The following is a 21776-nucleotide window of genomic DNA, read 5'->3' as shown; positions in this document are numbered from 1 at the left end:
AATTTCAGATGGTCTGATAAGATATTATTTGGGACAAACACTTCATAGGACAAAACTATAACCAAATCTTCACCTCACACAAAATAGTGATATTTGTCTCCCTAAACTGGAATTTTTCCTTAATTTTTTTACATTATGTTTAATTTTTGTTGAACATAATAACATAATGACATATTAAATTAGTATGTTAAGACTCTTCAAAGGAATGGCAACATTGGAAAATAATTGCATTTATTGTACATATCAATTCAGACAGGAAACTGCAATTTACGCATTTGGCAGCTCAAACTCTTTTTTTTTTCTATATCAGTTACATAGGAAATACGTAAAATAATCATTCTGCAAAAGTCAACAAATCAGGCCAATATGTGAAGCATAATAACAAAAATTCTTGCTCTGCAGTTTTAAATTACCAACACTGTTCACACGCATCGCACCTGTACACCACACATCAGCCAGGATGTGGTGGCTCGATCACTTTTCTGCAAACAAAGAAAAATTTTTTGTATAAAAGGAAATGGAGAGCAGAGCAAGAGGTGAGACACTTTTCCTGAGCACACGAGGCGAACTGCTGCTGCTGACTCAAAACACGTCAATCATCTGTTACAAAACCCTCCAATACCGATACATTTACAGAATGCCTCTGAAGTCCAAAGTATTTACAGATGTGACTAGGTAGGGACAATGGTGGATTGGCTGCTGAGGACAGGGGCGCTGAGGCCTGTTGGGTCGCCTGGGTGGATTTGGGGCTCTGGCGGGTCTGAACTGCTTTTTAAACTGTACAAACACAAATAAAACATATTAACAGGATACTATGGCATCATCTCTGTATCAGAGCAGGTCCAGTAGTACTTACTCGTTTGCATCTCGCAATCAGAGTTCCAATTAAGAGGATCATTGCGATGGTGAATGCTGTCACACTCAAGGCAATGAAGACGAGATCCAAAATGGGGCTCCTGCATAGTTCATGGGGATCTCTCTCTGCAAGGAAAAATGGCAGCAGAAGAAAGTTCAACAAAGAAAACAAACTTAGTTAACCATTTGAAATGGGCTTGATATCTTTTAAAACATGGAAAAAAAGGCGTTGAGCAACAAAAGAAGAAACTACCAAAACAATTAGCAAGAAATGAGTAAAAACCACAAGAAAATTAAAATTAGTATTAAATAAAAGAAAAAAGAAAGAAAGAGATAAAGAAAGTTAAATAATATAAGTAACCTGAAAAGACCAGAAGAAATCAAAAATGAGCAAGATATGGGTAAAAACTACAAGAAATTACCTTAAAACTAGTATTAAATAGAAGAAAGAAAGAAAGATAGAGAGAAAAAAGGAAAGAAAGAAAGAAAAAGGAAGTGAAATAAAACAAGGAAATGACCTGAAAGACCGGAAGAAATTATCCAAAAAATAGCAAGAAATTAGTAAAAACTACAAAAAAATCACCTGAGAAATATTTTTAAAAATAAAACAAAGGTATAGAATTTTTAAAAAAAGAAAGTCAAAAATACACATAAGGAAATTATCGTGGCTATTATTTTTAAGAATGATCTTGTCTTAGATATTCATAGTTTTGATGATTTTAAGTATGTAATTATGATAATTACAAATATTTTTTCCCTTAGCTTTTCCATTTTTCCCTGGCTTTTTAACAATCCTTTTATTAATCTACAAATTTCTTGCAATTTCATGCTTTCAGTTTTCATTGCTCATTGCCTTAATTCCCATGTTTTTGATAGAAATCTCACCAAATTCCTCAGTGTCAAAGGTTTAAAGACCATTCTGAATGTACAGGGTGTGCATGTTTGAGCAGACCGGTTAATTTCACCTGTGACAATAATAATGGTGCCATTGCTGGACAGGGTGTCCACTGTAGCCGTCTCTGATTTTAAGTATTTCCAGCTGCAGTAATAAAAATCTGTGTTCATCACTCCCAGCAGAGAGAGATGCAGGGTGAACCCATGGCCCTTATTGATCTGCTGCTCTCGAGTGACATGAATTCGACCCAGAAAATCTGCAGTTATGGTATTCTTGGTCACTTCTCCGTTGTCCAAGGATAGGTACACTACATCCTTTTTGCCATGAAAACGTCGGTGCAGGTAGAAGCCCGATGGATCAGGCCGTGATGTGGAGCACGTGATCTTAAATGATGAGTTGACCTTTATCAGAGAGATGGACGAGGGCTCTTGAGAAACTGTCAGGGAGAGACAAAGTGTTACTGATGGTCTCACTTTAAGACTCCATTAGACAGACATTGCTGGACCCCTTAAAAGGTCCAGTAATTCTTCACAAAATACAATGTCCAGTTGGGCCCCCTTTTCACAGTTCAGACGGAAGACAAAGAAGAGCTCCAAAGAATCATCCAAAAGGACCGAACTCTTTGCAGAAATTGTATAAAAAGTAGCTAAAAGCAGCTTCACTTTGACTAGGAACAAGAGTTAAAAAACAACATCAGTCGCATGGGATATTTTTCTGCAGAAATCATACTGTTATTTTTGATACTTTAGGTACATTTTGCAGATAAAATTGTGTTTAATTAGGTAGGATTTGAATGACGGACTTGGACTGAATTGTATTGTTACTTAAGAAAGTAATTAAGTGTCACCACTTCTTTAAGGCACACTGCTGAGAGAGTAAACACAGGATGAGGCTGCAAACAAACAGGAAAAGATGACTCACATTTCAGTACATCTTGTTTTGGATTTTTAACCAAAAAAGAAAAAAATCTCTCCATGCACTCACCTGTCCAGGTGCTGAGTGTTACCTCAGCATGCATACAGAGTAATCCCAACACACAGCTCCACCAGTGGGCCTTCATCCTGCACGCTGGGCTGCAGGTGAGCCACCACAGACCCGGCCAAAACGCTTCACTGACTAACTGACAGACTGACAGGCTGCAGAAACTGCACAAAGGAAATGTGACACAGACTGACTCTAACCTTGTGTTTATCAGCTGTGTGTGGGCTGTGTGTACTGTGCTGAATTAGATCAAAGACATAGAAGCATGTGTCACTGACAAAACTTTATTTCAAGAAATGTTCCATCACACATGACTGGTACATGTACACAGCCTGATTATATCTACACCATAATCTGCACACAAAGCATGTACACACTAGAACGGTCACTCTTTTTACAGTTACATCAAACAGACCAACAACACTTTTACTTTTGATTTTTACTTTGCTTCTTTTTATTGCAGAATGAAGTAAGTGAAATAAAAGGTTTTGTGTTGCACTTTAATAAAATTGTAAGGCCACACCAAAGCCTGTAACGCAGAGTTGTCATTAATTTTTTAATAGTCTCTTAGCCAAGCGGCAACCTCTGAGGCCGAAAAGTGAAAGCTGTGCAATTATCAAAAAAATGCAATTCCTCTAATGGCCACTAGGGGCTGGTACCTAAACAGAATATAGACCGCCATATAAAAATGCTCAACTTTACAACAGAAATAAACATATTTACAGTCTAGTACAAAAAACATTTTTGGTCTTTACAGGTAATTTAAACTGTACAGGGATGATTTTTTTCTAACTCACCAGTTCACATTTTATAAAAAGCCCAAAGTTAAGTATGTTTAAGAATGAAATATATTTAATATCACGCTTGAGATGTCAAAATGGGAGTCCAGAAACCAAAACGTCTTGGTAGTTAAGTCCATATTTTCATACAGTCTCTGCTTGTAGCTGAGATAACCCTGATTACATCATCTGGGGTCTGAAAAAATATGATGAATAAGAATAATATATTTCTATGTATATAAAATAATAAGATAATCACTGTAACATTGTTACTGGCCTCTATACTGTTTAATAACCTGTTTTCTGGCCTGTTTGTGACATCAAATGTGACACACCAGTAAATGCAAACATCAAGGCTTGCTTGTGTGCTGCAGAGCCACATACACAGCTCTGCAGCACACAGGAGTCTATAGCTTATTTTTAGTAGGTTTTCCTGTGTTTAAAAAACCTGTATACACTTGCTAATTTTGGTGGGAAGAGGTTATATATCGCCTACAGGAAGATCCTGAATTTGTCAGATAACCAGCAACTCTTCATTCCATAGTGCGGTGTCATTATCACTGTTGTCTCCTCGAGTCATTTTCTCCCTGGTGCATTTCATCATTTTTCTGCCTTTATCAGTTCCAATCAGGAAAAACAAAATTCCCAAAACAAAGAGGGAGATGAAAATACCCAAAACTGGGAATACAGTGAGTGCTCGCTCTGGGTTACCTGGCAAGATAAAATAACCTTATTTTAATGTGTATTAAATCCAACTTGTTCAGCATGTCTGAACAAAATCTTTGAATTATAAAGATGGGTAATAATAATGCAGGCATACTCTCATTAACTCACCAACAGTGGTCCTGGTGCTGTTCACGTAAACTGGTCCTTGTACTTTAACAGTCAATGGTTTAGTATGACCACAGTCTGTCTGTATGCGAATGGTAAAATTTTCCTCTCCTGTGACGTTTGAGGTGGCCAGCGACACATAAGTCAGACGATCCCATTCACACTTATATTCTAAGCCACTGTCACATGGTACATCTCCTCGTGTGCTGCTCCAGTGATAGCGTACACCTTTACAGCCCTCTAAGTTTAAACTGCAGTTTAGCGTCACGGTTTCTCCAGCAAAAATGCTCTCTGTTTTGTTGCACTTCACCATTTCTGGATAAAAGATGAAAAAGAGAAATGCATTACATGATTTATTTACTTCATAATACATAGCGCATTTATATCTGGTACATGCAAATAAAATACCTGCAGCCAATGAGGCAAAGCTTTGTAGAAAAGTAAGACTCAAACACAACAGCAGGAGGGACATTCTTGAAGTCAATCTGTAAAAAAGAAAAAAAAGATATTGAGAACAGAGGGCCCCTGATTAATCTGAAAAAGGCTCACCTGATGTGTTAAAGATTTGGTGAACTGTTGGGTAGAGGTTGGTGCATTTTAATCTGTTGTTTGTCCTTATATTGTCCTCTTTAATAAACAAAAATCATCTTCATGTTCTAGTTTTTAAAAAATGATGACGTTTTACATGCCACCCTGCTTTCTTCCACTTTTCTGATCAAAATGATTAAAGGGGGCAGCTCACCTTAAAATAAAAACTTCAATCTAAACTGACAAATACCAATAGAGGTAAGAGAATAAATATGCATTTTTTGACTTGGGGATAAACTGTCCCTTTAATGCAATAGTTGCACATTTTTTAGAAATATGCTGAGATGAGAAGATTGATACCATGCTCATGTCTGTACATTAGATAAGCAGCTGCAACCAGCATTTTGGCAAAAAAGAAGCAAATGAGCACATTCCCTACGATATTTACTACTTCTTTACGTACAGAGACCGGTAGGAATGCAGTTTCTCCCTGAGAGTGAGCCACCTGCCCTCAACATACTCGTTTTGTTTTCCATTTTCACTTCAATGCCTCTGGGATACTTTTAATATGAGGTTTTTAGAATTGCATCACACGTCCTCGTTGCCTCATGCAGTCACACACCCTATCATGACCTTTACTTTGTTGTCATACTTGATCACTATTGTTTACCTCAATATCTTCATTGTTAAAATGATTAGGTGGTTGTAATTTTCTATTTTCTTTTCCAGGAAGTTTGCACGCAGGCAAAGAAAAGCAGTCGTTTGGGTCCATTGAAAGGGTGAAACTAATCTTTCGTCGTGCATTGCTGCAAAGACTTTGTTAAACAGGTTTATGAGAGATAATGACTGAGTTTCTTTTTCACCAATTCCTGTAAAAGACACACCTGGGATTGAAAGCCTGCAAGGTGGCTACCTCAAACCTACTGAGAGACCTGTTGTTATACTTTAAATACAGAATAAACAGTGTAGGACAATTATTTAATCTTTAAAACATCTATTAAGTATCGCCCAATATCACTCGGCAGTCCACACCAAAACAATCTAGACTGATAAATATCACTACAGGTGAGAGGGAAAATATGTGTTTTTGAGGACATAGACTTACTGGCTTCTTTGCCAAGAAGTAGCCGAAACTTCCTCTGTATAGATTAAATCAGTCTTACCCCAGACAGGATGACTGCTTACAGAGCAGTGTGGAAACAAAGAAATAAAATACTTCTTTGTGAAACAGAAAATTCTTTCTCATTGTTTTTTCATGTAGTCCAAATCTGTAGTGCATTCAGGATATTTACCAATACAGGTTTTTATTATTTCTTTATGACATCTATGTCTTTTAATGTGATGCATTGGTGCATGTAATTTCTTAATTCTAAAGCACCCAGGGCTGCATTTCTTGCATGAAAGGTGCTATACAAATTAAGTTTATTATTGCATTTATTATAATGCTGCTTTAATCTGTTGAAACCTGGATCAGCAGCAGTTTTCTTGTGCTGCTTTGAGATGCCTTGTATAAGTTTGTTTAACTCTTAAAACTTGAGCAAATTGGTTTGATTTCTTCCAAAAACAAGGGAAAAATGGCAATGAGCACCTTGGCAAGGAATGTCCCACACATTGCAGGAAATTAGTAACAAATGACAAAAAAGACCCCTTTTTAAAGGACAACATAAAAATTTGGGAAATGTACAGAAAATTATATCTTATAGAAAAAATGCATACTTTTTTAATTCAATTTTCGGCACTTTTTTGGGATTATTTGCTGGGTTTTTTCTCTTGTTTGTTTTTTTTTTAATCTCTTTTTTTGCTTATTTTCTTGCTTTTTTAAAAAAAATAATAATTTTGTGCTATGTTTTGGACCATGTTTTGTTAAAATGATCATTTCCTTCTCCCCTTGTTCTTGTAAAGAAAAAAAAAATTAAACTTAGGTTTCCATGGGTTAAGTACAGTAAGTATTGATATTGTGCAATTTTTGAAAAGTTTCCACATGTGCAGGTTCAGATATCAAACTGTGTTGTAAAACCAGATTCCAAAACTTGACAGATCACAACAGCGGAAAGAAACTGTGACAACAATTCAGATCTACATGTCTGAGTCTCAGGTTTCACATAAAAGAACCAGTTTCCTGGAATAACAGAGCAAGATTAATGTCACCAGTTCAGTATCCGAAATAATGTCTCCCCTTATGTTCCTGAGATATGATGAAAAAAAGTTTTTTTGCAAACATTATGATGTCACAGTAAAGCTGGCCTTTAGCCTTATATATAATATAATATATAAGATCATCACTTCACTTTATCCTATTAAACGTGTGTGAAAATGTGTTATAACAATGTAGGATTTCTTGAGTCATGGCCAAGATTGTGTTTTGTGAGGTCAAAGTGACCTTGACCTTTGACCACCAAAATGTAATCAATTCACTCTTGAGTTTAAGTGGATGTTTGTGCCTAATTTGTGGATATTCCCCAAAGGCCTTCTTGAGATTTCATCTTTAAGAGAACAAGCTAGATACAATATCACAGTGACCTTGACCTTTGACCATTGGACCATGTCTAATCAGTTCATCGTTGAGGCTAAGTAGATGTTTGTGCCAAATTTGTAGAAATGAATTTAAGATGTTCTTGACAGATCCTGTTCACGAGAATGTGAAGCAGCAAGGTCACAATAACCTTGACCTCTGACCACCAAAATATGACTAGTTCATCTTTGAGACCGAGTTAACATTTGTGCCAAATCTGAAAAAATTACATCAAGGCATTTTTGAGATATTGGTTCAAAAGACTAGGACATACATATGGACGATGTCTGTAATAGTGGCCACAGCTATTGCCGGTGCAGAGACATAAAATGGAAACTGTGATATCACCTACGGAATATAATTACACGTTTGTGAATAAAACCTCCCAAAACCTCCAGAGTTATAAATTTGTGTGATGCTGATCTTAAATTTATTGTCACAAAATTTCCACCAACTTCACTCAGTTGTAACAACATAAAGTCACAAACTGTCCGTTAGGGTGCATAAAAAGTAGTAAAGTAATGCATATATTTAAGTTTGTCAGATTAAATGATAAAATTAACTAGAACTAAATCGATACAAGCAGACACTAAAACATTTTAAATAATTAGCCCTAAGTAGTAGATAAACGGTTGAAAAATACCCCAAACTAACATTAAATTACTGTTTTCATGCTAATATATTAATACTGATTAACCAATAAACTAATATCTAATGTTGATATTTTGCTTATGTACCTTCACTCAAGGGAATTTTGAATGGAGGACTTTCCTTACCTAAGACATCTAAAAACATCTTGTACCAGAATAATTGCAGCCTATCAGGAAACTCAGCATATTAACCTGTTTGGATAAACTACTCCAAGAATGAAAAAAACATGAATGAGCTGCGACTGAGTGACTCATTAAGTGCTTTAAGTGCAGAAAAGCACACTTGTTTATAAATTTATAAACAGAAACAGATACTCACCTCACTTCATGTAGTGCTTCTCTCCAATGTGAGGAATGATTCTGATACAACAGGAGCTCTACACCCACACACCGTTTACTGTTGGCGTTTGGAAGCTGAATGCAGAGATTACATGTTTACAGGGCAGGGAAGAAGGGAAAGTGTGTGAGAGAGGGAGGGAGGGATGAGGCCGTTTAGGGAGGGGTAGAATGGAGAAGTGTTGCTTCAAATGGGTTCAAGCGTCTAATATTAGAATGTGTAAATATGTACCTCTCAAAACAAACAAAATAATTCATAAACATTTCAAAAACATTTCATAAACATTAAAAAGTCTGTTATTTGGGAACAAGTTGTTTTTCACTTTTGATAATCTTGAACTGAACAGAAGCCCGCGTCTGTAGTGTCTGCACTGTAAACAAGCCCTTTTGTGTTATTTACAGTGACAGTTGACGCTGTGTAAGCTTAATTTCAACAAACTTACAATGTAACAAAATTATATAATGATATAACAGCCTGCAGTTTGTAAGTTCTGGCTGATCAGTGTAAATGAATAAGCTAATTAGTTAAAATTGACAGGTTAGATCCTTTACTGTGTTGACTAGAGAGACTGATCACATGGTTTCTCTGAGGGAAAAGGGAAAATGGGCATAAGGAAGATGGAAGGAAAGAATTTTTTTTAAAGATCAGTTCTTTGTTATTTCTTTGCCAATGTGAGTGAGATGTATGTGACTGTCCTGGTTAACTGTGGAGGCTAAATAACCCACCAAAATGAGATGGATTTTTACTGAAACAGAACTGTTCAATCGCACCTCTCACATTAATGTTTTTTCTTTATTATTATCAGGAAATTCACCACATAAAGCGACTTCATGGGAGTGTCAACTGGTTGTCTGCCAGTCTCAAAGTGATGGCACTCCCAAGTCTTTGCAGCCGGTAGCTGTTCACTAAGACCTACAGCAAGCAACTCTCTGTGACACAACACATTTTCCACTCCTTTTTGTGTCTGCATGAAACAAACATGAAACAACATGTTAGTGAGCCTTGGAGTTGCTTTGGAAGTTTTGGAACAACATTTTTCACGCACAAGTGTCTATGCAAAACTATGCCTAGAGGAAATGAAAAGAAAAGCAGAACAGCAGGTTGGACCCAGCACGTTTACCAATTTCGCATGATGACAAAATTTAGTTGAATGACAAAACTGCTAATTAAATTAATTCAAATAATTGTCTCAGCACGACACAAACTGTACGCAAGAAGCAGCTCTGAAAGTCCAATTCACTCTAACACAAAAATATATTATTACCACCTTATCGTCCATGCACCAGTCAGTTTGCTCTTATGGTTTACATTCATGTCTGTGAAAACATGGATGCCTCACACACATAGTCCCCCAACAGCACAGAGGGTCTACACAATCAGCACAATTCAAGATTGGTGTCATCATTTCAGTATCTGACCAAATGTCCCTCTTGTGCTCCTGAGTTATGATGTTGAGAAATGGCCAGAAAAGGGTTTTCATAGAATGTTATGATGTCGCAGTTAAGCTGGCCTTTGACCCTTTGGATATATACGGTCATCACTTCATCATTTGATCCTTTTAGACGCCTGTGTAAAATTTTGTTATGACAATATATGAAGTCTTAAGTTGTGGCCAAATTGAGGATAAATTGACCTTAACCTCTGACCACCAAAATCTAATCAGTTCATTCCAGTTGGATGTTTGTGCCTAATTTGTGGACATTCCCCAAAAGTGTTCTTGAGATGTGTTCAAGAGAACAGGACGGACACAAGGTCACAGTGATCTTGACCTTTGAACAACAAATTCTAATCAGTTTATCGTTTGGCCAGGTGGCTGTGTCAAATTTGAAAAAAATTCTCTCAAGATGTTCCTGAGAGATGCTGTTCATGAGAATGAGATGGCTTCAAGGTCATGGTGACCTTGACTTTTGACCACCAAGCACCAAACATTTGTGATATATTTTGTCATAATTAGATACAATTTTGGCCAAATTATGGCCAAAAACATGTTTTTGTGAGGTCATAGTGACCTTGACCTTTGACCACGTAAAATCTCATCATCAGTTCATCGTTGATTCCAAGCGGAAATTCTTTCTTTTGTGGAGCTCACAGCATTTGAAAAAAAAGCACTAAAGAAAAAATCCACAAATCTCTATTTCAGAACTTTTCAATAGAACCATAACTCCAAAAACTGGGAATTACTGTATATGTATATGTATGTCAAATGCTTTAAAAACTTGTAACTCTACAGGATGCAGAGGCTGTTCAGCAAAATATAACATCATCCACAGACACAACGTTTTGTTTGTCAGAATATTTTAGTGCTTAACATGAGTGACGGATCTTGTAAAACAATCAACAAAACAACGTATAACTTAAAAATACTAGTTTGTGGAATGGAAAGTGATAATACAAATAAAATGGTCTTGTATCATTAAAAAAATAATGATTCTCCACAGGGACGGGAACACTGAGCTCGTAGTTACACATGAGCAAACACTTGCTGTCAGCTTGTTAAATGTTATTAAAAGGCCTTTAACCCTTTGAACCTGCATCAACGTCATTTTTTTCCCTTAAAAATGGGGGGAAAAGCAATGGGCAACTTGGCACAAATTGCAAGAAAATCAGTGAAAGGTGACAATAAAATTGCCTAAAAATGTGTTCAAAATGAGGGGAGGATTATAAGAAAAATATTTTAAGAAAAAGAAAAAAAGGAAATGTCCAAAAAACTATATTTATAATTGTAAAAAAAATATATTTTAAATTATGTCATAAAATGTATAAAATAAAACACATATATCTTGTTCTATTTTTAAAGATATCTGCTTTTTTTTGCTTATTTTCAGGTAATTGTCTTGTAACTTTGTTTTTTTTAACTAATTTTTTGCTCATGTCTTGTTTAGTTCCTCTTTGCCTTCTCACCATGTTTTTAAGAGAAATTTACACCAATTTGCTCATAATTCAAAGGGTTGAAATCCCACAGCAGCCTTACTTTCATTCACTGCTGAGATGAGACGATCACACTGTTGCATAGTTATCAAAGTGTTTGAGAACACGTCAACGCCTTTCATCAGGGAACAGTGGAGGCAACTTAAACACAAAATATGTTTCTTATTGGACGATTAGATGAGGAATACATTCCTTAGATGAATATTCAGCATCGGCAGGTTCAGTTCATGAGTTCCAGTTCCTCAGTGGCTTATTGCTCTGTAAAATCACATAAATAGTCGTACTTGCTACAGACTTCCTCATTTTTCAGAGCAGCTGCAGTTGAGGCAAATTGGTACCTTTTTTGTAGCCATTATCTGCAGCTTTTGTGACAGCACTGCTTCAGTCTACATTAAATGTGTGTTTGTCTGGACTCCGGACCCTCATTTCTCCTCTGGCTCAGTTTTGGAACGTGAGATCCACATATTTTAAACACCGACATCGCCCCCATGTGGCTTAATGAAAGAATTGCACCTGTTGAGACTTGACTGGTCTGACGTGCAGCGAGGTCCGTGGTTTGTCCTTCATGGTGCCAGCATGAATGATGAGATGGTCCTTACTCATAAAAACACTTCTTTTTCCTCACCACTGCATGTGTGTGGGCTGTGTGTGTGTCTGACTCTGGTTTCTGTACTGGGTGTGTAGGAGTGTGCTGGCTTGCGGGGAGTCCTGGCCCTGCAGCCAGTCTTGATAGAGGGTGTGCAGGGTGGAGTTGACCTCCGGGAGACGGACTGGTAGGCTGCTGTAGGCTTCCTCCATTTGCTGGACCAGAGCTTTGTCCACCCGGCCTCCTGTGTCGCTCTCAGACTGACCGCGGCCACTTAAACACCCTGACACACAGAACATACAAGACAGGCTTACAGCAGCAGATTAAAGTTAAAAGGGAGTATTTTAGGTGACGTCTCTTGAGCTGGCAGCAGTGTTCCCCTGGAATCTTTCTCCAGAAAGCAGTGTGAAAGAGTGACTTTTAATTTCTGCTGCTGCAAGATGTTCAGCACATCCTCTGAACTGTTTAGATACATGTTTGCACAAAGCTGTAGATTACATTTAACCCTTTGGGACTGTTTGGCTCATTTGACATGCGTTTCATTCTTTATGGTTTTGATTATTTTGGCTGTGCTCATGCATAAATACATTTTGGTGAGATTGTGTATTTTTGTGTGATCTTGGAATTTCCAGCTTAGCTCCTACAATAAGTCTAAAATACACTGTGGAAACAAGACTGTAACATTCAGACTATTAAGTGCAAAAAAATGCACCACTGAAACCCAATCAAACTGCAATTTTTGATCCAACAGCCATTGAAGCATAAAAACATGAATTGTATTATTTCTGGGTGTCATTCTGGGGTTTTGCCTTGGAATCTGATGATGTTTTTTATACCGTATTTGGCATAAGGAGAAACTACATGCTATTTCCACGAGGTGCACTGTCACAATCAATGTTTCAGCTAATCATTGACATATCCCAGAGTATGATCATCAAAAAACAAAACAAAAGAAATAGGCATAGCATGTAGTATATTGAAAATAATGTTTTTTTTGTGTGTGTGTGGGGGTGGAGGGGGGTTCCATCTAAAAACATAGTGGCATCATGGCAAAAACCTTGCATTTAAGGTGTTAAAATTCTGAAAATTAATGAATATTTTACATTATGATTAACACTGAGTTTGGTTAAAACATTAACACAATGAAAGTAGAAAATAATATCGATTTTGAAAAGTGCATTTTGTGCGCAGAGCGATATAAGTGTGTATAAACAATTAACTTCTGTTAATAACTAGAGCACAGATACAAATTACATAAATTCAAAAAAAGTATCCATATAGTTCAGAGAGGGTTTTGAGTAATGACAGCAAAACCTAAAATTGTTACAACTGACCCCGGTCTCCCCTAAACACCAGATGAAGCGCCACTGCTAAATGCTTACAACACTGGGCAGGATGAAATGTTAGAAAAAAATGTGGTGTTACCTCCTGGACAGGACAGCACCTCCACCAGCTGGTAAGGGACACGTCCCTTTCTCATTCGGTGAACCAAAGTCTGGATGTTCCTGAAACCGTAGATAGCAGCAAACTGCAGCAGAGTTTCCCCGTCCCGCTCCAGGGTCACCTCCTGGAAGTCCCGGTTCCTACAAAACCACCATTATACACAGGAGGAGAGCTTTCAGACAAAGAAACAGTATTTAATGTCCAAATTGACATTGGTCTTAAAAAGAAAAAGTGTGGCATGGATAAGTGGACTTCTGTGGAAGCTCCAGTATATTCCAGCAGAATCAGTCATATGATCGCAGTGTCTCTCACCTGAGGGTCTTGTATGTGATCTCGTGGACGTCCAGACCGAAGAGCTCTTTGGCAGCATGTTTGAAGATGTGTTCCAGAAAGCCTTCAGATCCTCGGCCCTCGTGCCTCACCAGCGCCACGTCTCCGGCCTCTCCCAACCTGCAGCGACAATCAACGACAGTGTGCTATATGACATAATATCTTTGGAACTCTCTATTTTTCCATCAGCTAAGGCCATGGTAAACAAACCACCAAAAATAACTGACAGGATGACAGCTAGTCCAACTACTCACACGTGATCCAGTGGAGCTGAGTCCAGCTCTTCCACTGAAACCTTCCTCTGCTCCATCAGGTAAAAGATCTCCCCTGAAAGACCAAAAAAACACTGTTAACATATTTTACTATCAACTACTAAGACTGTGATAGGAGCCAATAAAACTAAAGGAATAGTCTTAGTGCGTGATGTGCAGGATTTGTGCAATCCATCTTGTGTTATGTAGTGTGGAGTGCATGCAAACGGAATTATGCATGTTTAGTGTTGAATCATTATCTTAATGCAATAAAAAAAGTTTATAACGAAAAGCTTGCATCATAGGAAGTACCAAACAGAGAACAAAAGCAGCAGTCACAGCTTCCCTACAAATGAATTTAAAACTACAGAAGAAGCAAACCTGATCACAAATGCTCACATCAAGGTGCATTGTGATTTATGTATATTTAACATAATCTGTGGGTCAACATCTGCAGCAGTATTTGGCCCCGGGCAGCGGTGTGTAATATAAAGAGGACTGAACCTGAGGTGAGGACACAGTCCACGTCTCTGGTTTCCAGCAGGCTGTTGTAAAACTCCTCTCTGACAGCCTCCAGCTTCTTATCAAAGCAGGGAGCCACCAACACGTGGTAGACTTTCTCTGGACTCAGCTTCTGCTTGGACACAAAAAATGAGGACAAACATAAGAATGAGGCTGATTCTTTGAGTGCAGAAGCTGCTGTAAGAAGCATTTTAAACATTTCTATAGACTCATGGAACTCTTACTTTTTGTTTCACTTTAGATCTGCTTAACAGACTGTTGTTGTTGCCAATAATATATTAAAATACCACAACAAACTAAATGCATTTGATTATTTTGATGGTAACAGCTCACCTGTTGTTTAGAGAAGTAGTCTTTGACCAGACAGCCCATAATCTGCTGAGGAGACCTGGCTGTGCAGATATGAGGTGTAACCAAACTGCCCAGGACTCGCTCTGAATATCGGATCCAGCCTGTAAACACACACCCAAATATTGTTAAAATTACCCCTTGATCCTCTGCACTCTGGAAAAACTCATTTATAATAGAAATAATACCAAAGATAACACAACCAAAAATGTGTATACAGACAGAGAGTGTAACAGGTTTCTCAGTGTAAACATTATGGAAAAAATCAAAACCTTTCCATAACATTCCATACCCACGACAAGTATTTTTCCCTACTGAATTTTATAACATAATTATTAGATAAACAGTATGTAATCAACAACAACTGGGCTGAAAATCATCATCAACAATTTAACTGCGAACTATTGATTAATAAATACACAGAAAATGAATAGCCTACTATTTAGCAGCCTCATTTATTTATCAGAACCAATCAAAAATGCCACAAAAAAATCCCAGTTTTCAGCTTCTCAGTTGTGGGGCTTTGCTAATTTTCTATTTTATATTTACTGTCAATTTTGTGTAGATATATCAAAAAAATATATTATTAATGGATTAATCGGTAAATCAAAATAACTGTCAGTTGCGTCCAAACAACATAGTTTTTTTTTGTAAAAATATAAAAAGTTTTCATTAGTATTTCTAATGATCCCCAGATCCACAGCAACATCCTTGTCTGGAGTTGAATGGCACAAACTTCATGACCAGCGGTAAGCTGTCAAAACTCTACACATTTGTTCCAGAAAAAAAAGATCTTGCAGTAGATGCACTCTTCCTTCTGCATTTATTGTATTTTCTTTACACCAAACCACACCAGAAACTGTATCACCACGCAAATGGAAGCCAAATCTGCTGTTCGCTCACCTAGCACCACTGAGCTAGCTAATATACAGCTCAGCCGAGGAAGACACCATTTAATGTTTACGTCAAGCGCTGTCACGAGCCTTTTGCCATGAGTAGATGCACTCTTCCTCCTGCACAGTGATCAATTTGTAGTTTGGTAAACAGAAGGTAGTTCTTACATAAAGCTGCTCATAACAAGATCTGTGGATTATCTTGAGTAACTGGATCATGATTTTTGCAGTGAGACATCGCTGTTGAGTTTTTCAAATGTATTTTTAGCACTTTGAGCACCAAAAGCTGAATGCCATCTACTTTCATTATATTGGAGAGAAGGGGAGACATTACCGTGGATATTTCCACCACTCTGCAACTGACACCAAAACAATGTGGACTGATAAATAGCACTACAGTAAGAGAAAACAATATGTATTTTTCAATTTGGGGTGAACTGTTCCTTTAACTCTGTTGTAGCTATCTCTAATGAAGGGAGTGGTCAAAGAAAAAAACTTTCTATCTTTCCCCACCAGCACACCACTGCTATCTCTACCTCTAAACAAGCTCTGCCACCCCTCTACGGAGCACATGGCGTGCGAAACTAAGCATCAGGAGAAAGATGGAGATGAAAATTGAGGCAAATATTGGGTTAGAGGCTAGCTCGGTTGGCTAGAAAACCAGTCTGACAGATGGGTAATAAAAAAAGTGCAGAGGGAAAAAAGAACGAGGTAAAAGGCTGAAGAGGCAAGGAGCTTCACCTGGGCAGGAGGAGGTGAACATGGGCAACGCGTGGGAGTCATGGTGCCTCCTGCGAAACCTCTGAACAAACTCCTTTTGACTCTCTAAGATGCTGAAGCCAGCTGCCAGGGTGGTGTCGAACACATACTGCACTCCTGCAGGGAAAAAAACCAGAGAGATGAGAGCAGAGACAGCGGCTCAGGGAGAGACAGAGAGCGAGGAGAATGTCGAGCATCCCTGATAGATGAGTGGGTGGAAGTTTCAAACACATCAGTCATGAAGAAATGTTTGTAACGGTTTCAGGAAACTGAATTTATGACCTTTTAAGGCTTTTTTTTAAATGCAAACAACAACAAACAGAAGCTGTTAATATAAACTAATTTTGGACTGAATAAAGTGTATAACACTATGAGGCACAAAATATGAAAGAACAAAAATAATAGACATGCTAGATCTGATGTGGACAAATCCTACAGTGGACGTGCACAAAACATGTCACAAAACCTCAAATAACTAAATAAAAAGCACTTGTTAAAGGAATACTTCACCCCTTAAATGACCATTTATATATAATTTTCTCACCCCGTGTATGTTAAATTCATAAAAAAAACTATTTTCCTCGCATGCCTTCAGTGAACTAAGAATCCAAAAACCAAGTCTCATTTACCCAGTCAAAATGCGTTTTTGCTAAAACCTTACGATTTGGAAATATTTCCACGTTAACAGTCTCATGCACGAATGCAGAAGTGTTGTAAATATTGTGGTTTTTAGGGTTCTGCCAACTTGAGGCAAGTTAGATTTAAGAATTTTTAAGATTTCTTTTTAAAGTCAATTGAAAATAAATTTAGGACCTGGTTCACCAATTTTTCATTATAACCATAAATGAAGATAAAATGAAGGCATGAACAAACATATGGGCGATACGGGCAATTTTGTTTAAAATATTTATATAACAAAAAAAAGTTTAGTGGTGAAGACATTGTGCGTAGTATTTAAAAAAAAAAAAAAAAAAAAAAAAAAAAATATATATATATATATATATATATATATATATATATATATATATATATATATATATATATATATACACATGTTACCAATGTTTTCTTGTTAATGATGTTTTGATATAGTTTTGCTGATGTTAAACGCGGACCACTGTGACTTCAATTCATCAAGAATCTGCTGTTTTTTTTGGATTCTTCGTTCACCATGGAGACATACATTAAAAAGTTTTCTTCTCAAATTCAGTGTTACTTAGTGTGAGTAACTGTTGTACAAAAATGGTCATTTGGGGGATGAAGTATTCCTCTGATACTATGTTAAAATGAAACACTTAAACAGTGATATATGAATCCCTCTTGCTCACCTAAACTCTTGAGGAAGCCACAGAGTTTTAGTGCAGCCTCGGTGATGTCCAGACCAAACTTGACAGCAAAGAAAGGCAGAGACTGCGGACATATTGACGCCACCAGTACCTTGTGCTTCGGACACGTCACACTTCTGTCAAACAAACAATAGGGACAGTGTGAGGTATTGCTCAAAGTCCAAGAACAATGCACAGACACGGAAGAACACCTCCTTCACTTTCTCAGGTTTCAGAGGCCATTTGTTTGTATAATGTACCTTATTGAGAGCCAGAACTCGCTCCACCTCCTCCAGGCTCTGCTGAGAGATCTTCAGGCTCTCCTCCTCTGACAGACAGCCGTCACAGGACAGACAGGCACTCAGCAGCAACTGGGATCCTTCATGCTCCTTAGGTAGGGAAAGAGACACATTTTTATGTTTTTAGGGGTCACTCCAGCGAATTACTTGTGGACTTCAATAACGGGTCCACTCCTCACAATAGACAGCAAAATAAATCAAAATTGAATCAACAGTGGTTGAGAGATAACGCATCTTGATAACTTCTCTTCTAAAACCTTCCATGCATGATAAATGCCCACATGCTTTGAACCTGGTTAAAATTATAATTTTTCAGACCATTGAAAAGTTCCTCCAGAGCAACAGATGACATCACACAACTATTTTCACACTCCTGGAGAAGAGAAAGTTGATATTGATATACTTGATAGGCTCAGTGCTCTTTAACCCTTTTTAACCTGGGAAACTTAGCTTGATTTCATTCAAAAACTTGTAAAAAAAAAAAAAAAAAAAAGCTATTAGAGTTTAGTATGATTTCTTTTAGATTACAAGAAAATGACCTGAAAATCAAAAACAAAACAAAATAGACAAACAAAAAAGAAAGGAAATTATCTTAAAACCCTGGCTTAAATATGCTAATAATTCCATATTTTAAAAAGTCATAAAATATATTTATGATTTTAAATAATTTTTTCTGAATTTTTCCCTAGGTTTAAACAAAAACCCCAAACCAATCCCTATAACCAGCAACTTAACAAGACATGGCCCAAATATTATAAAAAAACAACAACAAAAGTAAAAAAGTTACAAGAAAACTCCACAAAAATAAGCCAAAACATCTAAACTAAAAAAAAAAGAAATAAAAAGACCCCCTCCAAAAGCATTTTATTTAGCATATTTTCTCATATTTTTTTCTGTAACATAATGTTTAATATAAAATTATTATTATTATAATTATAATTTTCTGAAATTCTTTTTTTGATAAATACAGTTCTGAAAGGCCTCTGAAGGCAGCACAAGAAAAGATTGCTATTTCAAAGGGTTAATAAGCAACCTTATTGACTTGATGAGGGTTTATTTTGCCAGATCAACCAACGATACATTAAACTGGTGAATACACAAACACTACCTGTCCGTTGACTTCATCTCTCTCCTGGTGTGAGTTGGCACCATCATCACTCTGTTTCTTGTTGCACTAAGTGTGGAAGTTCAATAATTATATTCATGACTGAGAGCAGTAAACTTTTCCAAATTCAGAATAAGAGAGATGACTGATACAAATCCAGAAAATCACCTGTTTGGTGCAGTTCTCACACTTCTCCTTGCGCTTTGATATGGTGACCTCGGACATTTTCCTCGGCGGTTATCTGTAAATTAAACACATATTACATAATAGCATCAGCGCTAGCTTCCCAGTGCTGATCATCTCTCCACAGCATGTTCCCTCTGCAGCACTGGCATGGTGACTGCGGCTGCAGCCTGCTGCTGTGGGATGTTTTGTGAGCTCCACCCTCCTCTGACTGTCCAATCACAGGCAGCCTTCTTATCATAAACACAACAGCTCTAATGGTGGGAAACAGGCAATGAACACAATCTAATATCCTGTCATTAAAATGTTAATGGCTCACGCTAATTATATACACAGTGCCAACAAAAACAGCCACTACATCACATTACACACGGGAGCTATCACTGTCGTATATTAGGAACTGTTCTTAATTTATTAGGTGGGCTGGGCTGACCCTCACTCCACTGTAAATTAATTATAACATTTTGAAACTTAGCAACTAATGTCTGAAAGTAGACCTTTGCCACATCATATTATCCACAATGATGCCAGTATAGTTTTTATTATGATAAGAAAAAATCATATGACAATAATGGCAATATTTTGACTTGCTGACATCATGGTGTCACACTGTTACGCACAGCAACAACAAGCATGATTGAAAGCAAAATTGCAACCGGCCAGGAGCAAATTCAGTTGCATGGAATAAGTGACTTCGCTTGACATGAGCGTCCTGAATGCTTTCAGACTCTTTTTGCGACTTACTGCTTGCAGTAATTTTGCCACAAAAGTGTCCAGAAAACTGTATATGAATGAGTGATTATCATCGTAACATAACAGCCTGCTGAGTGACATGCTATAGCAAGAAGAGAATAGGAGAAATAGCAGCGCGTACAGGTCCTACTGGAGAAAAAAAAATATATGTATATATACTTGTACATTGAACGCAGTGTTTTTTGTATTTGGCAACTGTTTAAATGTGTAATTATTGATTATTTTTTGTTGTTGTAATATTTACATCTGATACAGAATCTCAAGAATGAACTGATTGACTATTTTAGTTAAGTTTTTACTGAATACTTAAAGATGAACTACATTTACACTGACATACACAACTATAACACATAGTTTGTTGCAATAGTATGTTTGTGAAATTCATAACAGAATATTCTTTTTTCTCTATATATTGTTATTGCAAAAGTGCCCGCGAATATTGTGATATTATTTTGCAACCTTATCGCTCACCACTATTTGAATGTTAAATGTTAAAAGATGAGGACAAAATCCTGGAAAAAAAACAAAACACAAACTTGTCGTGGATGCTGGTTAGTTTGTGCAAATGACTTATTTTTGGCCAAATTTTAAATGATACAGTCAAAAATAAAGGGATTCTGATGAACTATCACTATTTTAAGCTTAGATTTGATTGTATTTTAAATCATGTAATTAGGGCGAATAAAAAAAAATCAGTTCTAACATAAAAACAAAATACAACAATTTAAATTTGTATGCCCTCCCCTAAGCCAAAATAAAATACATCAGTACTTCCCCACTTTTAAAAAAATATTTAACGATGTGCCTTCCCGTTTGCCGCCTCCCACCCCCACACACAACTCACTGATAAATAACGAACAGTCCCTTGTTAATACATTTACACTGATGTAATAGACACAAAAATAGACATACAAAATAAATAAATTCTGAAAGCTCGTCATAATGTCTGCTAAAACATCAATACTTTTTTACGTCATACATGCATACAGCGATTTATATTTTAGCGATGTAAACATATGCGTTACAGGCCTTTTAAATAAAAATGACAGGTAATTTAGTCACTGTTTGTTTGACTGCGTGTTGTATGACAGGCCCTGTGTTGACATTACAAGGTCAAATTTTGAGGTAACTCACCGGACGGTTTCTATTTCACTGCTGTGTGAGACAAAGGCATGGAGAAAATGCAGAGGACAGTCAGAGGAGCAGCCACCGGTGAAACAGACTGCAGCACTGACACAGCACAGCAGGTGAACTCAGCAGTTTCTCAGCACTCTTTTAGCTTCAGCTCAAATCAGCTGTGGGTGGTGTCAGCGCCAACACTCGCCTCAACCTGCACGGTTATTCCACAATATACAAACCAGCACTTTCAAAGGCGTCTTAGCTGCCAGTATCCAAGCTAGTCATGTCTATGGACACGCATGCGCAAATGGTGTAACGGTCTGCTCCGGAAGCTTTGAGTTTTTGCCAAAACCTTCGGGGAATTCAGAAAAAAAGGTGCTGATAACTTGATTTTGTCCTGATAGAAAATTGACAAATAATGTTATGTTAAGCGCTAAAAACTCTAAATTGGTCTAAAAGTTTCTCCTGACTGCCGGCTTTTCAGGTTGCATGGCCAGCTTCTGATTTTTTCAAAATAGATCCCAAATATAACGACGAAATTGTAAAAAAAAAAATGGAAAATTT

At 37.2% G+C, this 21776-nt stretch overlaps 2 protein-coding genes and 1 long non-coding RNA gene across 3 annotated transcripts; all 3 read right to left on the bottom strand.

The window, feature by feature from the left end:
* Positions 1 to 214: 214 nt before the first annotated feature.
* Positions 215 to 2894, bottom strand: LOC121959222. The gene is made up of 4 exons (XM_042508444.1): positions 2735 to 2894; positions 1821 to 2186; positions 857 to 981; positions 215 to 777 (listed from the first exon to the last, which is right to left on the bottom strand). Exons 1-4 carry the CDS (start codon positions 2808 to 2810, stop codon positions 631 to 633), a joined length of 714 nt encoding a protein of 237 aa, XP_042364378.1. The 5' UTR covers positions 2811 to 2894; the 3' UTR covers positions 215 to 630.
* A 107-nt stretch (positions 2895 to 3001) lies between these two features.
* LOC121959161 lies at positions 3002 to 8458 on the bottom strand. The gene is made up of 4 exons (XR_006106880.1): positions 8351 to 8458; positions 4750 to 4826; positions 4345 to 4656; positions 3002 to 4221 (listed from the first exon to the last, which is right to left on the bottom strand). It is a non-coding gene; the product is annotated as an uncharacterized LOC121959161 (long non-coding RNA).
* A 2709-nt stretch (positions 8459 to 11167) lies between these two features.
* Positions 11168 to 21492, bottom strand: narf (nuclear prelamin A recognition factor). The gene is given in 13 exon segments (XM_042508012.1): positions 11168 to 12165; positions 13308 to 13465; positions 13638 to 13775; positions 13910 to 13982; positions 14411 to 14540; positions 14762 to 14880; positions 16411 to 16545; positions 17757 to 17874; positions 17876 to 17890; positions 18014 to 18142; positions 19161 to 19226; positions 19326 to 19398; positions 21228 to 21492. Coding segments are annotated over 12 exon segments (1386 nt in total). The 5' UTR covers positions 19383 to 19398; positions 21228 to 21492; the 3' UTR covers positions 11168 to 11917.
* Positions 21493 to 21776: the final 284 nt, after the last annotated feature.

This window comes from Plectropomus leopardus, chromosome 19 (genome assembly GCF_008729295.1).
Source record: "Plectropomus leopardus isolate mb chromosome 19, YSFRI_Pleo_2.0, whole genome shotgun sequence".
Classification (NCBI taxonomy): Eukaryota; Metazoa; Chordata; class Actinopteri; order Perciformes; family Serranidae; genus Plectropomus; species Plectropomus leopardus.
This window is presented reverse-complemented; position numbering and strand designations above follow the sequence as displayed.